Genomic DNA, 21,752 nt, shown 5'->3' on the forward strand with positions numbered 1-21,752 from the left:
ATGTAGATTCCTTACTAGGGTGGATGTTCCTATCAGTTTAGGTGAATGTGCTGCATTTGAGGAATACATTAAAAATGTTCATAATCCTAAGTTTGTTGCTGTCTCTAGACAAACCACCACTAGAGACTTAACCAAAATGTTCACTGAAAGAAAAGCCAAGTTGATTGAGGTTCTTTCATCTGATGCTATAAATTGTGTGTGCCTTACATCTGATATCTGGTCTAACAATGCCAAAGAGGACTACCTTAGCGTTCTTGCACATTACATTAACCCTAACTGGCAAATAGAGAAGAGGGTACTTGGTCTAGTGCTTATTGATTGTTCTCATAATGGAGAAAACATTGTTTATAGAGTTGAATCTGTTCTTGCTAAATATGGTGTGCTTGAAAAAGTGTTCTCTGTTACTTTGGATAATGCTTCATCTAATATGTCTGCCATGCATATGCTTAGACCTATCTTATCTAAATATCTTGGTATTGATGTACCTGTTCATGATCCTAGAGTACCTGAATCTACTGTTAGTTGTATGTTTCTGCGTCAGTGTTGTGCTTGCCGTATTATTAACCTTATTGTTAAGGAGGCACTTGAAGCTCTTAAGCCTTTGATTGAAGTATTTAGAACTGCAATATCATACTTGAACTCATCTAACCAGAGAATTGTTGCATATAAAAATTACTGTCTTGCATCTAGTTTTAAGCCTAGAAAGTTTTAGTTGGACATGGACATAAGGTGGAACTCTACATATCTGACGCTTAAGCATTTGCTTCCTCATAAAGAGCCTTTCACTACTTTTGTTCATGCCAACTTTCCTAGAACCAATGATGGTGAGTTACTTATAACTGAAGAGCATTGGGTTGTTGCTCAAAAAGTACTTAAGTTTCTTGAACTATTCTATGATACTACAGTTGCATTGTCTGGTGTTTATTGTCCTACATCTCCACTTATCATTCATTATCTTGTTAAGATTGCTATATACCTAAACAACTATGCTAATGACATTCACCTGAGAGCTGTGATTCAACCCATGGTAGATAAATATAATAAATATTGGAGAGACATACCTTTGCTATATTCATTTGCATTCATCTTGGACCCTAGAGCTAAAATGAAAGGATTCTCAAAAGTGCTGAGGAGGTTGATGAACCTTACAAGCACAGATTATAGTGCTTACCAGGTAGGCACAAGAGCTAGGCTCACTGATGTTTACAATAAGTATGAGAAGAAATTTGGATCTATTAGGTTGAGGAGGACTATCCCCCAAAACCTGTCTAGTAAGAAAAGAAGTGCTTGGGATGAGATTTATGATGATGATTCTAGTTCTTCTAGTGTTGGTAACTCTTCTAGTTCTATGTTGCATTCCACTCTTAATTTGTCCAGAGATACCTCTACTACTACTTTGCTGCAAGCTGCATCTTCAAATGCTTTTGAGCTTGTTAACTATTTGGACTGTGACAATGTTAACCACTTAGATGATTCTTTTGACATCTTGAACTGGTGGCATGAGCATAAGCTCACTTGTCCAGTCTTGTCTATCATGGCTAAAGACAATTTGACTGTTCTTGTCTCCATTATATATTCATAATCTACCTTTAGCATGACTGGCATGATCATCGAGGAGCGGTGGATGAGGCTTAAGGCAGATACGATGGAGATGCTCACATGCATCAAAGACTGGGAGATGGCAGAAGCAAGGCTGCAGCATAATGTGGAGGACAAGGAACTTGAAGACGCATTTGAAAATCTCTCTTGATTAGTACATCTATGTTCTTGTGCTCTTTTTGTAACTTTATCTTGTGCTCACATTGCTAACTGTCATCCTTGTTCTTGTGCAGTTGGCCTGGGTGCAACACAATTTGAAAGAAGCAAGGCTGCAACACACAATGAGCTTGAAGATTAAAGCATTTGAAGATCATCTTCATTAGTCTCTAGCTTAGTTTATTCTCTACTTTTATCTTGAAGTTGGTATGTAATATGAACATTGAACTTGGACAATGATGTAAGGACATTGAGCTATTATGGGGTTAGGTTGTACTCTTTTTCTATCTAGGGTTCCTCACAAGGATGAGTTTTACCTAGGTAGATTTTTAATGAGGCAACCATTGCACTACAGCCCCCATTATATTCATTTTGTTAACTTCTTTGTGTTCTATGAATGTTTGGTATTACTATGTGCTGTTAGTGACTATGTGTTGCTTTATGTGCTATTATAGTGCCTAGGCTGGCACGGCATTGCATGGCACAACACGATTGTGCCTTCATAGGGCCGTGCGTGGGCTGGCATCTTGGCACGATGGCACTATCAGGAACGGCACGACGTGCCACTGTGCCGCTTAGTGTCGTGCCTGATCGTGCCCGTGCCATGTCGTGCCTGGACAGCCCAGTTGGCCAACTATAAATATAGCCTATCAAAAAACTTCACTGCATTTGGACACATAAAACAACCTACACAAAATGACAAGTACACGAGTCATAAATGCATGAAAAATACTTTACCCATTGAAAAGTATCAAACAACATATTTAACATTTTTCTTATATACTTTCTAGCATAAGAACAAGTCGCAAAAATTTTCAAGTCATTATCATATATACTTTATTTACTACAAAATTAGCCATTTTAAGCATCTAATTGACAACATAAATTGCTTACGCAGAATATATCATATCTCATATTCTCACAGATACTACACATCAATAACAAAACAAGAATCATATTTTTCTGACGCATACTCTATTTATCAAGCATTTCACAAGAAATCAGCATTTTAATCATTTAAACAAAGGTACACAGAAAAGTATCACAAAAATGACATGCAATATTTTTAACATGTAGATCGGAGCACAAGGAATACAACGAAATTTGTTTCTCTTCATTTGGACTTGTATTTTCCCATATATGAATTTTTGAAGCATTGCAAACATTTCTGAAAAATCATTTAAACTTTAAAACAAAATCCACTCAGTTTAAAACGCTGGGTACACCGGTGCAGTGCATCTAGAGTCACTGTCACGTGGGACCCATTGGGCAGTCGGACCCACCTACCAGAGAGGTAGAGGCAGAGGCATAAGGTCATTGGCAGTGTGGCCACCACCGTCGGCCTCGCCACGTCAAGCCGCACCTGATGCACGCAAGAAGAGCGGCTAAGGGTGGTTGGAGTGCTGGTGGCAAGGAACGATGGTGTGTGGTGGTGTTGCTCACCGACGATGTGCCATCTCCGGCCACGGCACGATCATGTGAAGCCGCACAGAAGCATCGCCATGACGCGGCGGATCCAATGCGCAAAAAAGCAAGAAGAAATAGGAAGGGGAAAGGGGTTTTGGCGCTGACCAAAAGCTCGCCAGAGCTCCAGCTGCATTTTGGTGAGACACAGTTGCCACGTCGGCCCTTACCGAGATGGTAGAAGATGCGCAACGAGTACGTGAGGCAACGGAGAGGCTCGTCTGGTGTTTGGCTTCGAGCGGGGACAAGTGAGCAGAGCAACGGCGAGCGGCGGCCCTTTGCACGGTGGCAGCAATAGCGCGCGGCTACACGGTGCTATTGCTGCTGCGCGAGCCAGGCAGAAGGAAAAGGCGAGCGCATGCGCCGATGGGGAGGTGTGCTGGCCTCCTCCCGACCAAGGTTATACCCTGTCGGAGCGGCCAGCACCGCCCCTCACCATCGGTGGTCGCACGCCACACGGCGGGCGTCGGCTCAGGCAAGGTGGGGGAGGAGCTACATATTTTTTTCTCCTTCGTTTGTTTTCCTTCGGAACCTCTCTTTCCTCCGCCGAGCACAAGACCGCTATCATCGGTTGGCTGCAGGCCCCCTCCACACCGCCGCATGGAAGCCGCTGGTGTCCCTGCCCTAGCGTGGTAGGCGATGCGGCCATCCCGACGCTCACTGCCATCCCCCGCTTTGTATTGGCCGTCCCAACTGCATCTGGAGCTCCGCCACCACCGATGACCTTCCTGGGTGGCTTCTCCCTAGCGTCCATGACTGGCCCTTCCTCCCTGCATCCGCGAATGGCCTTGCTCCCCATGGGCGCTCCCCGATGGCTCTTGTTCCCAACCAGTGACCGACACCGCCCCTCGATGGCTCTGCTCCCCACCAGCGATGTCGATCTCCGCCATCTGTGGCTCTCCTGGTGAATCTCCCCGACAGGTGGCGGCTCTCCCCTGTGGGTGGCTCTCACCGGCGCAAGGTCCTCCCGGCCCGAATTAGCGACTGCCGCTAGCGGCCCTCGCCCGACGCGGCCAACATGTCAGAGTTAGGCAGTGGGAAGAAGATGACACGTGGATCCCATATATTATGCTTTGCTGGAATGGTTTTGAGTAGTCTATTTTATGTAGCACTGTTGGAGTTGAAAGTAAAATTTAGGTAGTATGAAAATATGTGGCTATTTAAATATAGAAATAGATAGTCTGTTTTAGATAGTACTGCTAGAGATGCTTTTAGTATAAGATACAAGGAGCTTGATTCATTTAACTAGAGTTAATGTTTGTAGTGTCATATTATGTTTCGACCATTTGTTTTAGCGATTGTGCATTGTAGAAGAAACTTTTCATAGGCTATCCTTACACACGTACGTTGGTCAATTTGCTCCATGCACAATTTTATCTTTTGAGGTGGCTGAGTTCACAGGACGAAAAAAAGGGGGGAAATAGGTATTAAAAATCAATGTGTACATCTTCTAACCGGTAATTTTTCAAAGTATATAAGAGCAACTTCAAAAGACTCTTTATATCCCTCCAATAGAGACTTTGATAAAAAAAACATCCTCTGAGTCTCTTTAATTGCATATCCAAATATTAACATATTATATTCTAGATTTCTTGCTAGTCAAAATTGGAGAGCGAAAATGATGTCTCTCTAGAGCATGTACAAGATATAAAAAAAAAAGCTATTGGAGAGTATAAAAGGTATAGAAAATATTTTTACTCAAACGACTTTCTAAATAATGATTTAGTGAGAAAAAGTTTAGAAAGATTATTGGAGATGATCTAACAATAAGGATGGAAATAGATTCGGATAGTATCTTTTTGTCATATTTTAACTCAAATTCAAATATGTACAATATTTTTTAATACAAATACAAAATAGGTGTAGGATTTCTATTCGGTTCTTTACTCAACTCAACTCAAAATCTATTATAATTCAACATTTTTTCCCATATATGAATAAAAAAATAGTAAAAGTTAATCAATAACCAAAGTGAACTAAATGAAAGTACACTTAATAATCTTCAATATCATATCATAAAAAAAAATCTCCGATATCAAAGTGCACTACTCCTTGTAATTCTCATTTTTCAAGGAGTCAAACAATTTCAACTTTGACTAAGTTTATATAAAAAACTAGTATCATGCAAAATATAAAACTAAGTATCATGAGATTAGTTGAATATATTATCATAATAAATTTTTTTGGAGACATAAATGCTAATATTATTTACTATAAACTTCGTCAAACTTAAGTTACTTTGATTCGCATGGATCCCATAATTGCACTCTTTCTTGGTCGGAGGGAGTAAATTATAATGAATAATTCTTAGTAAATAACGGGTCAAGTGAAAAAATTTAAAAAAATGGTAGAAAATAAGTATGCATTTTGCTTTATCAATATTTTTGGAATTACAAAAATATTATACAAGTAGAGATTATTGTGTACTCCCTCCATCTACAAAACAATGCAACTATGGTATCTATGAGAGTCAACTAGTTAAAGTTTGACCAAATTTATAATGTATAGTATTAACATTTATGTCTCTAATAAAATCTATTATGAAAATATATTTAACAATTAATCTAATAATTACTTTATATATACCTTTAGTCAAATTTAAATTCCTTGACTTCTCAATAAACAAGTGTGCACGAAGGGAGTTTAACATAGAAAAGTCCCATAGAAAAGGATAGCTCATAAAAATAATTTAGTTATCAATAAATATTTATAATAATTAAATATGTCAATTTTTGTAATTAATATTATAATTATGTAAATATTTGTCATGAATAAATTATATAAAATAATTTACATCAATAAATAAATAAACTCAATTACATTAAAGAATTTACAATAATAAATATATTAGTTTTAAACTATATCAAACAAATACTAAAATTAATTTAATATTTACATACCATAATACTTTTAAATTAATACTAATAGTTGTTTATCGATATACTATTAGGTGGTTCCAATGCATCATTACTCATTATATCATAAAATTAAATAACAGATTCATGATATATTGTTTTCTTTGCATATGTGGGTATCGTCGAATACGGATCTAAAATCGGATAGAAAAATACTAAAAAAGTTAAATTCAAATGTGTCTATACGGATCTAAAATCGAATAGAGAAAAATACTAACAAACGGATTCATATGTATCTATTTAATATCATATTAGAAACAATATTAATATGGATATGCATATTATAAGGTTTATTAGTGGATACCAACGTTGGATAATTCGATAGTCATTTTTATTTTCCATTTGTATTTAAGAGTATCTCCAAAAATTTCCAAGAATTTCTTTTCGAAACCATGGAGTTTTCCAAGTCGTCAAAAAAGTATTAAGAGGAATAAATAAGATCATCTTCAACAGTTTTCAATAATTTACTTTAAAAATATAAAAGACCATTTTATATCAGGAATCCTATACTATTTATAAATTACTCTAACTATTTTTATATATTTTTTCTCTCTTGTATATTTGTAATATGATCTTTTTTGTTTTTTATTCTTTCTCACGCCTATCCACCTTGTGTGTCTTCAGCTGTGGATATATCCGCGCTTTCGGTGATGAAGTGTCAACATTTTTTTTAGAGAGATGGCACTGGAAACTCTTGGTCTTAGAGGTGGCTTTTTTTCTATTCTTAGGTCTTGTTTAGTTCACCCAAAATCTAAAAACTTTTCAAGATTTATTATCATAATGTGGCACATGTATGAAACATTAAATATAGATAAAAAATTAACTAATTACATAGTTTGCTTGTAATTTGCGAGATGGATCTTTTGAACCTAATTAGTCTATAGTTCAACAATAATTACCAAATATAAACAAAAGTGCTATAATGTCAAAATGCAAAAACTTTTTGGATATGAACCATGGCCTTGTTTAGTTCTCAAAATTTTTTCAAGATTTCTCGTCACATCAAATCTTGCGGCACATGCATGAAGCATTAAATATAGATTAAAAAGATAACTAATTGCACAGTTTACTGTAATTTATGATACGAATCTTTTGAGCCTAGTTAGTCCATAATTAGACAATAATTGTCAAATAAAAATGAAAATGCTACAGTAGTCAAATCAAAAAATTTCGTAAACTAAACAAGGCCCATAATCTTACAAAACAATCCTAGATTATAAGAGGCTTTAAATGACAAATTTGCAAAGCGGTAAATCGTCGATTTTCTTTGGTCTTGTTTAGTTCACACTAAAACAAAAAAAAAATCAAAATTCTCTGTCACATCGGACCTTACGGCACATGCATGAAGCATTAAATATAAATAAAAATAAAAATTAATTACATAATTTGTCTGTAAATTATGAGATAAATCTTTTAAACCTAATTACTCTGTATTTGAATAATGTTTGTTAAATAAAAATAAAAATCGTATCGTCTTAAAATCCAAAAACTTTTTGATGTAAAGGAGGCCTTTGTTTCCTTCCTCCTCCGGTTGCCGGTCATCCCGTTTACCCAGCGGCCAGCTCGCGCTCTCTTCGCTCTACCTCTCGTGGCCTTTCTTTCCTAGCGGCGACAGCTGGGCTAGCGGCGCCGCCACCGTACGTCAGGTCTCCGTTGGGTGTTTGATGGCGATTAGCACCTGTAAGGTATGCCCACCCCTTCCCTTCCCTTCCCTTCCCTTCTTGTTGTGTTTTCCGAGCACCCAAACCCTAATGTAATCTATCCGTATTCGGATCTGACCCAATTGCAATTATATACATGGATTATGCCTACAAACTTCGATTTTGTTGCAAAAATTAACTGGTCTACTGCTCTACCTGCCCAATTTTTCTCCTAATTCAGTTTATTTTGATCCGCTGTCCAAATAGTCTTGTATTGAGTCATGTTCTGCTTAGATCCTAATTCCTTGGCCCTCTTTTCTTATAATCTAATGGTATGCTTTTAGTGCAAAATGGGTGTGTATTTAGGCCAACTAGTGGCATGTATGTCTTTCTCTATGGAATTTAGTGTATTTCCTCATGTGCTGTGGTTCAGATCTTATGCTCATAACTTTTAAAGAAAAAAATTAGAAATGCTAATGCCTTATTCGAAGTGATGGGATTTTGGAAACTGTACTTCTGCTGCTTCACCCCACTTGATTTGGCCAAGAAACAAATTTCCTGGATTCAATGAAATTCATTAACCACTTAGATTGGCAGCATTCCTTGGTTATAGTAGTATGTAACTCCATTACGCGGTGAAGGTTCCAGCTAAACTAGCACAAACGCTTTAAGAATTATTATTTAGTACAAATTTTGTTAGTACTGAAGCTATGCTTAGGAGATGGTATATCATGCTCAACCAGTTCCGAGCATGGATGAGTACTAATACACCCTGTTATTAAGAAACCACAGTTTTAGAACCCATAAATGTGCAAAGCCATGGTTTAGTAAAAATGACGTTTAGGGTTTTAAAATTTTTGAAGGACTACAGTTTTAGCGATACTATGGTTTTCAAAACCTTCAAAACCATATAGTTTGTTGCATCCAAACACTTCATGGTGCTCCGGAACACCAAAGTATGTCACAAAACCATGGTGTTTCTCTAAAACTTTTAAAATACTTCACATCCAAACATGGCCTTAGCTTTTGGAATCCAAGTGAGGGTCATACTTGAAGAGTTCCCATTACTGATGAAATGTTCCATGGCTAAAATTAGTAAAAAAAAGTTGCTTGATCACTTAACGCATGCTATAAATGGTTGGTGGATTCTCATGGAAACTTGTAATCTCTTTTTTTTTTTGTGTACATCCTGGCTCCGCCTCGTATCTATTAACTTGTGTATTAAAAAAAAGCTCACTAGCTGTTGCTGTTGATTTATGTTATTTCTTGGGATTAATTGACAAAACTCACTGGAACATCTCTAAGTTAGTTCTTGGTAATTTTTTAGTGGAATTCTTAGTATTAAAGAATTTTAGTTTACATCAGGAACCAGCGCGTAAGAAATTATTATCACGGTCACGGTTACCTCTGGGGAAAAAATACTGAGTTGGCAGTAACGCCGTGCCATTTTGATGTTTGATAGTTAAAGATGAAATATAACCATGTTACCATGGTTTTCAAACATCTTACTCTAAAATGTTTAGGGAAACTGTGATACTGTTTTCCACTTTGCTTGTGTAGCTGTTGACGTGAGCTGTGAGCATTGCCCTATTGCTTCTTTTAGTTGGTTTAAATGCACTCTGTTGCTCATGTTATTATGTGCAGTTTCTTTTTCTGTATTTTCATGCATTGCTTTTTAGATGCCAAATGAAGTGAGAAGTTCTCCACTACTATTCTTTGAACACAACTTTTGGTAACAGCTACACATTTTTTTAGTGAACATACATGATAGCAAGTTAAGAAACATGTAGGCAAATGAAGAAAATAAAACACCATGGAAGATGTGATCATTGTCACAGTCTTGTCCATCTGATATGCACTGCAAAAACTCTTCTCTGTGTTGAATGAAAAAATAGGTTTGAACAACTCTTGGCACTTTGGTTACTGGTCCGTAGAATAAGACCTTATCTTCTGGTACACTGAGCTCCTTTTGTTATATAGTGCATAATATTAGTGACCGAAGCAGTATGGTTATTATGGCATGGTGGCATTTTTTTACACTTATTAAAATTTCATCCTTCCTCTAGCTGAGTTGGTTACATGGTCTGAGTAGCACTCCTCAGGTCCTAAGTTCAACTTCCCGTGGGAGCGAATTTTAGGCTGGCGTTAAAAAAAATCCCCTCGTCTGTCCCACGCCAAAGCACTTGTCTAAGGCTCCGCCCCAGTCATGGTCGTTCTCACATGGGCTTTGGTGCCCCAGTCATGGTCGTTCTCACATGGGCTTTGGTGCCACTGTGTATGGGTGGGGCAGGGGCTCGGGAGGTTTTCTTAACCTACATAAAAAAAAAACTCGGCCGGTGGGGGAAAGACCGCCCCCACGGTATTGCACTTAAGAGAGAAGATCTCAGTACCCCGACCGAGAAAACCCCCGAACCCCCGCCCCATCCGTACACAGGGAGACGTTACCCCGGGGTGTGGGCCGATCTCTTTACCTGTGCTTTGGCCTGGGGCGAGCGAGGGGATTTTTTTAACCACAGCCTGAAATTCGCTCCCACGGGGATTTGAACTCAGGACCTGTGGAGTGCCGCTCGAGTGTCTTAGCCACTAGACCAAGCACCCTTTGGCCTTCTTAACCTACATGAGAAGGTCTTTTTCTTAATGCAATGCCCAGGGGCTGTCATATCCCCGCAGGTTGAGTTTTTTTTAATAAGAAAATGAAGGGTTTTCCTTGTTTTGGTGAATGATTACATCAAATATGACATAAAATTGACTTTAAGAGTGAATTTGAGATGCTGAGCCCAGGGTAAAGTACCATGGCCAGTCAGAGTCTGGCCAGATCGCATAGGCTCAGCTTTCCTCTTCTTTCTTAAATGTGGCTGTTGGCTCTTATTTACCTTCTTCACACTGAAACCTAAACTACTAAAGTAGTACTGCTGCTTAGTTATATCATCATCCTTTTATTCTTTCTGATTTTACTCTATTTTAAATTATTCGGTAACCTGGATCCCTGGCGCTCTTATATTTGTATGTGTTACCTTAGCTTCTGCTTGAAAAATTATATCTTCTCTATCCTTACAGTCTGACTCCGCCCTTCTTTTCTTTTATCATATCTGCAGGTACTCTAGGCCACTTTCTCATTAAGGTAGTACTGAGTTCCTTGCTTGACCATGACTTCTGAAGATGGAGACATTTTGGCTCTTCTGTCTGAGCCAAGCCTAAAAGAAGAGCAACTTGAGGCTTCTGAATCTGATGATATATTTCCTGCTATTATGGAAGCCATTAAATCAAATAAGAATGTAGTTGAACTTTCACCTGAGGAAGCTGCCTGGGCAGATTCATGCTTCGTGCAGACTTCTGAACTGTCAGATGATGACTGGGGAGCGATGAGGAATGCGTTGCTTGATGCCCTTGAAAGGCCAACAGAAAGTCCCGATGATATTTCAGGAAGTGCACATAATGCAATCTCAGAGGCAAAACTTCACTCCCTCCCTGCTGAAAACATTTGTGAGCATGGTGACATCCACATGGAGCAAATAAACAATTCCGATGATGACCAGGATGGAATTGAAGCATGTGAAATTGCTGATGTAATCAGAGGTGCAGAAGAACATGGTAAGCAAATGGATAGTTATGTAGCAGAGGCAGGTGATGAGTTGGCTTCATCTGAAGTTCTTGAGCAGACCCAGTCAACAGGTTCTATATTTAGGGTTTGGGACCTGGAGGTACCTTTTTCTGATGATGATGATGGCGAGCTTGAACTCATTAAAGATCTGAAGAAGCTCCTCAAGGAGAAGGACAGCCTTCCAGAGGATGTATATCCAACTCTTCCTCCAGATGATGCAGCCAAACCCTTGAGCCAGATAAGCATCGATGAACTTGTGGCAGGCTTGAGCGACTTGTCAATACAGCGAGCCAATGAGTGACTATTGTTTCTCAAATAGCTGTGTAGCACACCTTGGCCGTCCAGGTGATATTGTGTTTTTCTCTCAAGAGTGTGCGAATCACTTGGGATTTTAAAAACTTCAGGTTTAGGCTAACTGTTGTGTGCTGTCTGTTCGTTCTGTATGCGCTGTGTCTATTTCTGCTTAACTTGAAATCAGCACAAAAATGAAGATGTTTTGGTAGAATTCACGTTAGTATTTCCGTCTTTCTTTCTACTGTTGTGGACTCCTTCATAGGTCGCCACTATAGGCGCAGGGTGAGACGGCCAGCAGTGGCTAAGGCACCATATTTAGGAAATAAGGAATAGTTATGGAGGATTTTTGTTGCCTTCTGGAACAGGATTACGAGGAAGTGGCTAAAACAAGTTGAAATCGGTCATCCAATAGATCCTTCTACCATAAAACCAAATACCTTGCTGCTGACCTCAAAAGATGGCGTCGAGCCAAGCCCAAGCTTTCTGATGACCTAACCATGGTAGAAAACCGACTTCTCCAAGATCAAGCCAAACCACCTAATCAGCAAGACTTCGGGCTTCAACAACAACTCACAGATCAGCATCACCAACTTCTTGCCAAGGATGAACAGTACCATCTCCAAAGAGCAAAGAAAAAACTGGGATCTTCAAGGAGACCGCAATACTTATTTCTTCCACCAAGCCATTATCAGACGAACCAAGAAGAACAGGATCACATACCTTCAAAACTCCGACGGCTCTGACTCCACCACTCACGACCAACTTTCAGCTACACTTATAGCATATTTTCAAGAAATTTTCTCTACTCAAACACCTGTAACTCCTAATGTTCATCATGAAACTCCTAACCAGCTTACTGCAGGTATCAACGCAACGACCATACAAAATGATCACAGTGATAACACCATTCAACCAGAAGAAGATGATGAACAAAATGCATCATTATGCACCAACTCAGTGTCGCAGATGCAGGAGCTCCATAGCATCATCAAAAACATGAGAAGCAATGCCTCCCCTGGTCTAGATGGGCTAAATGTAGCATTCTACAAATCTGCTTGGCCGTGGATATCCAAAGATGTCCACAACCTAGTAACTAATTTCTATACGTTAGCCTTCATGCAATCGGAGATCAATCAAACCTTCATTGCTTTAATTCCTAAAAGGATTCAACCTAAAGTTCCTCAGGATTTTAGGCCCATTAGTCTGTGTAATATGATTTATAAGATTATTGCTGAATCCCTTGCTGATAGGCTCAAACCCCACCTACCTAATTTCATTGGTCACTCACAAGCTGCTTTCATTAAGAACAAGCACATCTCCTCCAACATTATCATCACCCAGGAATCATCCATTCCTTCACCCTCAGGTCATGGAATCAGCAAGCCTTCCTTCTTAAGCTTGATTTAGCAAAAGCCTTTGATAGGCTTGAATGGAATTTTGTTGCTGCAGCTCTCCAATGCATGGGCCTCCAAAGCCACTTCATTTGTCTCATCCACGCCTGTATCTCCACTCCAACATTCTCCATCCTCATCAATGGCAAGCCCACTGTAGATTTCCACTCTCAGCGCGGAACCAGACAAGGTTGTCCTCTCTCGCCTTACCTCTTTATTGTAGCCATTAATGAGCTCTGCATCACCTTACAACATGAATTGCAAAATTCTAACCTAGCAGGTGTCACTCTCGGGCCCGAATGCCCATCATCTCACTCGCTTCTTTTTGCGGATGACCTAATTTTATGTGGACAAGCAACGGCGCAAAGAGGCTACTACCGTCAGTAATACCCTCCAAGAATTTTGCAACCGTTCGGGGCAGGTACCCAATTTAAATAAATCCGCTATTATGTTCAATAGGAATGTCAGTAACAATACTCAGGCCACAATCAAGAATATTTTCCCGGTTCATGATCTTCTACCTAACACTTTGCATCTTAGTCACCCTATCATTTTCAACCATAATGACAAGAACAAGGCTTATAATTTTATCATCAACAAATTCAGGCTAAGCTTAATACAGTCAAAGCCAATAAACTTAATCATGCTGGCCGACTAACTTACATCCAATCCGTTCTTTCCTCCATCCCTGTCTATTATATGTCCACTATTCTTTTTTCTAAGACCTTTGTAGAGAAGATTACAATGATCATCAGAAGATTTTGGTGGACAGGTGTTCAAGAGGACAACCCCACCTCTCCAATTGCCTTTAGATCTTGGGATGACATATGCCAAAGCAAGGAGAACGATGGACAAGGTATTAGAGACCTCTACACTGTGAATAAGAGACTCATTATCCATGCGGCATACAACATTGCCACTAACAAGATCCCTCTCCTCACCTCGGTTCTTAAAGTCAAATACTTTCCCAACTCCTCCTTTTGGACTGCTAACAATTCGGGAACTAGATCCATTTGTTGGTCATCAGTCATGCAGGTCAAAACAGAGTTATGCACCAACTCAGTTTACTAGTTGCATTCAGGTAATAGCTCAATCTGGTCCTCCCCTTGGTGCCCAATTTGGGACTCTATCCATGATCACATGATCTTACCGTTTACTCAATCCCCTCTGCCGGCCACGGTCTTTGATCTTTGGCAACCCAACTCCCACAACTGGAATGTTGATCTTATTGCTAACATCTTTGATGGCCAAGCTGTACAGGCAATTGTTGCAGTTCCCACAGTTGACAACAACCAACACGACATTCTCAGATGGACTCCAGCCACTAATGGTCAATGCTTAGTTTAGAATGTCTATAGGTACCTAAGTAGTAAACAGACCATCCAACTACCTCAACATGGATCCAGAAGCATCCTTCCCCAAGCTCATCTGATTCTTTAAAGAGCCTGGAAGACAAAGAACCTACTGCCTCTAATTAAAGCCTTCACGTGGAGGCTCATTAGAAGAGCTCTTGCATCTGCAGATAGAGCATCAAGTATAGTATCCACATTGAAAAACATTGTACTACCTGTGGTGCTGTCGAGGATGATGCCCACATCTTCTTCCACTGCCACTTGTCCCGGGCTGTTTGGTTATCGGTTGATCCACCCCATTGCACTAACAACCTACCACAAGAACAAGATGGAGTTTAACTCATACTGCAGGCCATTATCTCCAACTCCACATCTAATTGCTACACTAACAACTTTATGGTATTTATTGAAGGCAAGGAACGACCAAGCTTCCATAGACAAATCTAGACTCCTACGCAGATACATCAAGCTATTGCTGCACAAATGGCACTACAGACTCATGGCCTACATCCAGAGACCAACTCTACAACAACTAGTACAGGTTTCTCAATCAACCTTCCGGACTTGGACACCTCGGCCAATCACCTTCAGGACTTGGACACCTCGGCCAATCACCAATTGCTCAATCAACCCCCAACTACAACACTGGTGATCAGTAGCCATCGAATCCTAGCTACAACAAGCGCTACTCAATGATCTCAACCACTCCAGATGTCGGTAGGTATGAATTTACCCAATGCAGATCTCATCCACACTAATCAGAGGGACACCAACCAACAATAATTAAACTACAATAATTCATGGCAAGGTATCCAAATTTCAAATTGAAAGGATCAAGATGCCCAAGATGGGGGTGAATTGGGCTTCTCTAAAAATTTAAGCAACCTATAAGCCTCAATCAACCCTTGTGCCTAAATGTGTTCTAGAATAAAAGTTTTGCAACCTAGTTCCAATCCTATTCTATCATGACAATTCTAAGAATGTAAAATGCTCAAAGTAAATGCTAGAATGTAAAGGATGAGAGAAAGAGGAACGTGGCGATGTTTTGCCGAGGCATCGGAGAGTCGCCACTCTCCACTAGTCCTCGTTGGAGCACCCGCGCAAGAGCCTTGCTCCCTCTTGGTTTGTGCAAGGACCAAGTGCTCTCTATGGGCTAATTCTTTGACACTCTATCGCGGTGAATCGCCCACAACCACTCACAAGCTTGACACGAGCCACCCACAAGAACTCTAGGTGATCTTTGTGTCTCCAATCATCACCGAACCGTCTAGGTGATGGCGATCACCAAGAGTAACAACCAAAGAACTCTCACTTGACCCAAACAAGGCTCTAGAGAGTGGTGGATGCACACTTGAACTCTTGGAACTCACTAGAGAAGGATCTCTCAAGAAATCACTCAATTCTCAATCCTCTCTAGGCTCTTGCTTCTCTCTTGCACCATAAGGTGTTTCTTAGCTGAACAAATGGGCAAGAGAGCTATCTTGGTTGTGGTGGAGGAGTATAAGTACTCCCCATCAAGTCCAAGGGCCGGCCACACGAAATCAACAGAAATCGTATGCACTGGACGCACTTTATGTTGCACTGGACACACTCCACAAAGAGTCTGGTGCAACTCTAATGGCTAGCTGTACTTTGTAACACTGCTCGCACCGGACACTCTTCAACCGTCTGGTGTCCTCACCTGGGACTCGTCCGGTGAGAAAATAGTAGGGTCTGGTGTGTGCGTCTGGTGTGTAACCCTAGACACTTGGCACGCTGGCTCGACTCCTACATACACCGGACGCGCCAACAGTTACACTGCAGTGTCCGGTGCCAGCGTCCGTTGCCTTTTCTCAACCAACACTTCGTCGAATCACGAACTTTCCAAAATGAAGTTTGACTCTCTAGATCTAAAGACTTTCTCTGAGCTGTCTAGTGCTAGATTTATCAAGTGTGCACCACACCTAAGCCTAAAGCCTTGTCTAGGTCAAGCTACCCGTTCGATGCCCCCTTAATAGTACGATTAAAGGAAAAACAAAGTCCTAAACTACTCTAAGTACCCTTCAACTCCAAATGGCACTTAGATCTAGTCTAGTCTTGACGATGTCCAATAATTCTTTGAAAACCAAAAACGATTTCCACCATTAAGTAGGCATGAATGACTTAGTCCATCATCACCATTACCATAATCTAACTCAAACGATTTTGCCGCTACAAAACACATGTTAGTCATAGTAATCACCATTGTCATTAATCATTGGAACTCACTAGGGGCTTAGATGCTTTCACAAATGCAGGGTATACAAATTGGGTGCACAACTACACTGTTGACGGTCCTTAAGTATCAAATTTAATTATTAAATAAACGAAGAAAAGGATCCAAATGAAATCAATATCCAGACTTAGGGTTTTATCTGACAGAATTTCACGAGTTTTGGTGTTTGTCTATTTCTGCAGGGGGTTATCAGGAAATACAGAAGAAAGGCCCATATGTCAGGATTACATAGAGATATTAACGTGCCACGCAATTATCTTACATCTAGAAAGACTCCAGAAGCCACGGGAACGAAGCGGAGGCGAAACAGGGCCTGGCCCTGGGCGCCCGCCCCCTGTTGGACTCCAATCAGGACACTCTTTTGGGATTTCGATCCACCGACCTAAAGGATCAAGGATAACCATTCAATCAATGTCAGTTTGATCCAACGACCCATATTCACTTGGAGGGACTATAAAACCAGACCCCCTGGCCCCTGGAGGAGAGAGCCTCTCAACCCTAATTCATTATTCCTCAAGGGAGAAGAAGCCTCTGATCAAGCCTAGAGCCACCACATCAATTAGATATCTAGATTAGCATAGCTACATAGGATTAGAACTAGAAGGAGTCAATCTTCGATTGGTTTCCGGATCTGTCAAGAGGATTCTTGGTAATTCTCTATTGTTCTTCAATTGTTCATCTTTGTTCTTCAATATTATGAATATGACTTTGTTCTACTTCAACATATTGCTTATGACTTTGCTCTACTTGTTTATGTTCAAGATTATATTGTTCTTAGTTTATCATAGTTATATACTTGGCATAGTTAGATTGGAATTATATACATGTTTAGGATCGTATAGCGTTTATCCATCGGATCCATGGGTAAATGATAGATATTGTGTAGGCGTGGTGCTTATACCGTATTTATCTGCGATTGTACCCAATATGCCAGATCGTGGGGTAGTTCGTGATAGTGACAGCTTCATTGATTCTTATATAGTCCCCCTCTCGTGTATTGGGCTGGCAGAGCAACATTATTACAGGGAAGTGATTGCGATGTTTCTCATTTTCCTTGCTAATATCACTATGCATGGGCGTAGTCCTTTCTCGCAATGATTGCTAAGTATGCTTGCACTAACTATGATAATGCTAGACTGTATAGTTGAGAATAACTTAGAAAATATTCTTGTAGTTCGTTCTAATACCATGCTAATGACTTGCTAGAATATCTAATTGAGGTGCTTATCATATTTATATGTGGCTAAGTTATGCTTATCAGATTAATTATCTTTGTCACTATTCATTACTTTATATATCCTTTAATGTGACACTTATCCCTATACGAAAGAGTTAGATAAATGTTCTCAATTATACATGCAATGATAGATACTCAATCTTATATTTCATTCTATAATCAAACACTGATGGTTACTAATCCCTTCCCAGTGGTAAAAATATAAATAACGATACCTGGAATACTTCCCGGTTAAAATGCTACATCGGTATTAATCTGTGCGCTTGTAGATCCCATTTGTTATTTATCTAGATGAGCAATTGCATATTTCAATACCGCGTCTTTCATGTCATGCTGGGGATGACAACTTGGCTTAAGTGGCATGGGAGATAGGTTTGGCATTTTTGGCACCGTTATCAGAATTAGAAAACTGTCTACTTTTAGTAGTGATGTTAAGAATACCCAACAAGCATTTTTTGGCGCCGTTGCCAGGGAGGGTTGATTACTAATCATGAATGAATATAGAATTTTGAGTTATCATTCGCATCACTAATATGATTGAGCTTATCAATTCTCTCATACAGTTTTACCCCAATATTTTTCTATTTTATCTTATACAGGGTAATGTATGAATAGAAGACATTTTCTAGGAAATTTTGTTGACAATCCCCAAGCATTATTTAGAAAAACTAGAGCCAAGCTCAAGAAGAGATCATCAACACTTCAGCAAAAAGCTTCATCCAATCAAGAAGATCACCAGAACTTGTCTTTAGAATTCGAAGCCATGGCGAACAAATCAATCTGCGAGTTCTCAGCTCTCACTACGGACAACATCCGTACTGGACTCGCTGCAGATATCGACGGCAACTTTGAGGTCAATCCTGGACTTATCAACATGGTGCAATCTAACCAGTTCTGTGGGAAGGCGCATGAAGATGCTAGTGCTCATCTCCAACACTTTCTGGAGATTTGCATCACATTCACCATATCAGGAGTCCCCAGAGATGCTATACTACTTCGCCTCTTCCCATTCTCACTGTTAGGAAGAGCGAAGCAGTGGTTCTACGCTACAAAGGAGAAGAATACTACGTGGGCACTCTGCTCAACAAACTTTCTGGCTAAGTTCTTTCCCATGGGCAAGACCAATGCTCTCCGTGGGAAAATTACAAGTTTTCAGCAACAACATGATGAATCTGTTCCAGAAGCATGGGAGCGCTTCCAAGACTACATCCTAGAATGTCCCCATCATGGAATGGAGAGTTGGCTACTGATGCAGACATTTTATCATGGGCTCGGCAACAGTGCCCGAGAGACCATGGATGCTGCAGCTGGAGGAGCATTCTTATCGCTTACCATACCACAAGCCACAGCTCTTGTGGAGAAGATGGTGTCCAACCAAAGCTGGAATGAAGAGAGGACCCAAACATGCAAGAGAGGTGGAGGTATGCATCAGCTCAAGGAGGTAGACATGCTATCTGCAAAGCTAGACCTGCTCATGAAGAAGCTCGAAGATAGAGCTAGAGATAAGAAAGAAGTTATGCACATCTACGACTCTCACATGACTTGTGAGGACTGTGGAGATACTGGACACTCAGGCAATCACTGCCCTGAGATGCTTGAGGATGTGAACTACATCAACAATAACAACAACAACTACTACAACCGTCCTCAACAAAATCAAGGTTGGAATCAACAGAGGCCTAACTACTCAGGTAATTATCAAGGTAACAATTCTTACAACAATAATAATAATTTTCCACCTCTGACAGAGTTAGTGTCTAATCAAGGAAAGCTAATGGATAACCTATCTAAGAAATTGGCATCTAATGATAAATGCTAGAAAATATAAATAATAGAATGGATAATTTCTCTACTGCCATCAAGAATCAAATTAGCTTTAATAAAATGATTGAATCTCAGTTAAATCAATTAGCTGTTGCTGTTCCTACTACTAACCCCGGTATACCATCTTAACCGGAAGGATTAGAATCTACAAATCTTGTAGACATGTTTGATGCAAGTAACTACTGGAGTAACCCCGTCACTGAAGTTAACTACTGACCTTCTGCCGGTCAAGAGAGGCGATCCAGAACGCCCCGTCATCCCGATCTCCATCGGCATGGTGGACTTTCCAGAAGCACTCTGTGACTTTGGCTCTAGTGTCAACATTATGCCCAGGGTACTCTATGAAAAATTCTTTACATATCCTTTATTAGAAACAACCATGTGTTTGCAGATCAGGCGTTAAGTTTCCCAAAAGGAATATTGAAGAATCTTTGTGTCCGAGTTGGTACCTTGTATGCCCCAGTAGACTTCGTGGTGATAGAGACCGGAAATGATGAGAGGGCACCCATCATCTTAGGGAGGCCATTCTTGAACACCTCGGGAGCTATCATCTATGCTAGTGCTGCCAAGATCAGTTTCTACATCAAAGGGAAGAAGGAGACGTTTTCCTTCAAGAACAGGACTACACAAATCCCAGACCAATCTAGACGTGAATCAAGGAAGAGGACCAACAGGAGGAACAGGAACAAGCAAGTGTGGACCGAGTCAGCTAAGGTGGTCACTGCAGTTCATGGAGGTCAAGATCATCGACTTAAATCACCATTTTTGACCAAGAAGGATGACCCAAGAATGCCAAGCATCTATTGCTCTATAAATGGATATAACTTCTACAAGACGACTTGCGACACCGGATCAGGCGTCAACCTAATAGCCGCAGTCACCTATCGGCTCTTGTTCGGGACTATGCCCCTAAAACCAACATACATTCAGCTCCAGATGGCAGATCAGACATTTTAAGAAGTTAAAGGTATAGTAACCGATGTCCCTGTCAAAATATACAATCATTTTGTCTACACAGACTTTCATGTTATTGACATGGGAGAAGACGAATACGATTCACCCATCATCCTTGGAAGACCGTTCCTCAACACCGTTAAAGCAATCATCTACATTGGAACTGGAGAAGTCCATATGCACTTCCTCTCAGAGAAGGTATGCCGCTATTTTACTGACCCTAACTATATCGTTGAAGACTCTAAGCAGGTCAGGAAACGATGCAACCGCAACCAGAGGAGGCAAATCATCAAGGACGGATGGGCAGACTACGAAGGAGAAGTGGTAAGGTCTGAAGACATACAGTTTAAACAAAATTATCCTGAGGAGACCGTAGCACCGAGTCAGGTGTGGAAAGAGAAGATAACTATACAATAGATAACCCCCCTGCAGAAATAGATAAACACCAAAGCTCGTGGAATTATGTCAGATAAAACCCTAATTCTAGATGTTTGTTTCATATTGATCCTTTTCCATGTTTATTTGATTATTAATTTTAGTACTTAAGGACCGTCAACACTTGTCTACCATTATTTCTTCCTTTTGGTGGAAAGATCCTTTTTGGAGATTAATGCCAAAGGGGGAGAAATATTGGAAGGGAGTGTAAGGAAGGAGAGATTGATATGTGGATTGAAAGGGGTAAAGGAGAGGCATATAAGAGTTTCCAAAATTTTGTGTGGTGTGTGTAAGGATAGTTGATGATCTTGATAAGGACCACTTATGCTAGTGTGATGTTCTTGACTTGAATGGTAGTTGCCTTTACTTTATGTGTTGTTCTGGCATGTGCGGTAGTGCCGCCCTTTGCTGGCCAGCAAACCTTGAGTGCATGACCTGCCATGAGCATCACGTTTATCATGTTGACACCTTGCACCCCATGGATGCTAAGATATAGAAGAGTTCCCACACTACATCTTCAATATGTGCATTTGGCATTTGAGGCCAAAATTTGAAATTCCATTCTATGCACATATTTAAGGGGAACTCACTATATCATAGGATTCAAAATCTTAATGTTTATCAATCTCTTGTAAG

General features: G+C 40.1%; 1 protein-coding gene across 1 annotated transcript; it reads left to right on the top strand.

Moving 5' to 3' along the window:
- LOC8084487 lies at positions 7,654 to 11,892 on the top strand. Its single transcript, XM_002452003.2, has 2 exons — positions 7,654 to 7,819; positions 10,870 to 11,892. The coding sequence occupies exon 2, from the start codon at positions 10,921 to 10,923 to the stop codon at positions 11,674 to 11,676; it is 756 nt and encodes a 251-aa protein (XP_002452048.1). The 5' UTR covers positions 7,654 to 7,819; positions 10,870 to 10,920; the 3' UTR covers positions 11,677 to 11,892.

Source organism: Sorghum bicolor, chromosome 4 (assembly GCF_000003195.3).
Source record: "Sorghum bicolor cultivar BTx623 chromosome 4, Sorghum_bicolor_NCBIv3, whole genome shotgun sequence".
In the NCBI taxonomy this organism is placed as follows: domain Eukaryota; kingdom Viridiplantae; phylum Streptophyta; class Magnoliopsida; order Poales; family Poaceae; genus Sorghum; species Sorghum bicolor.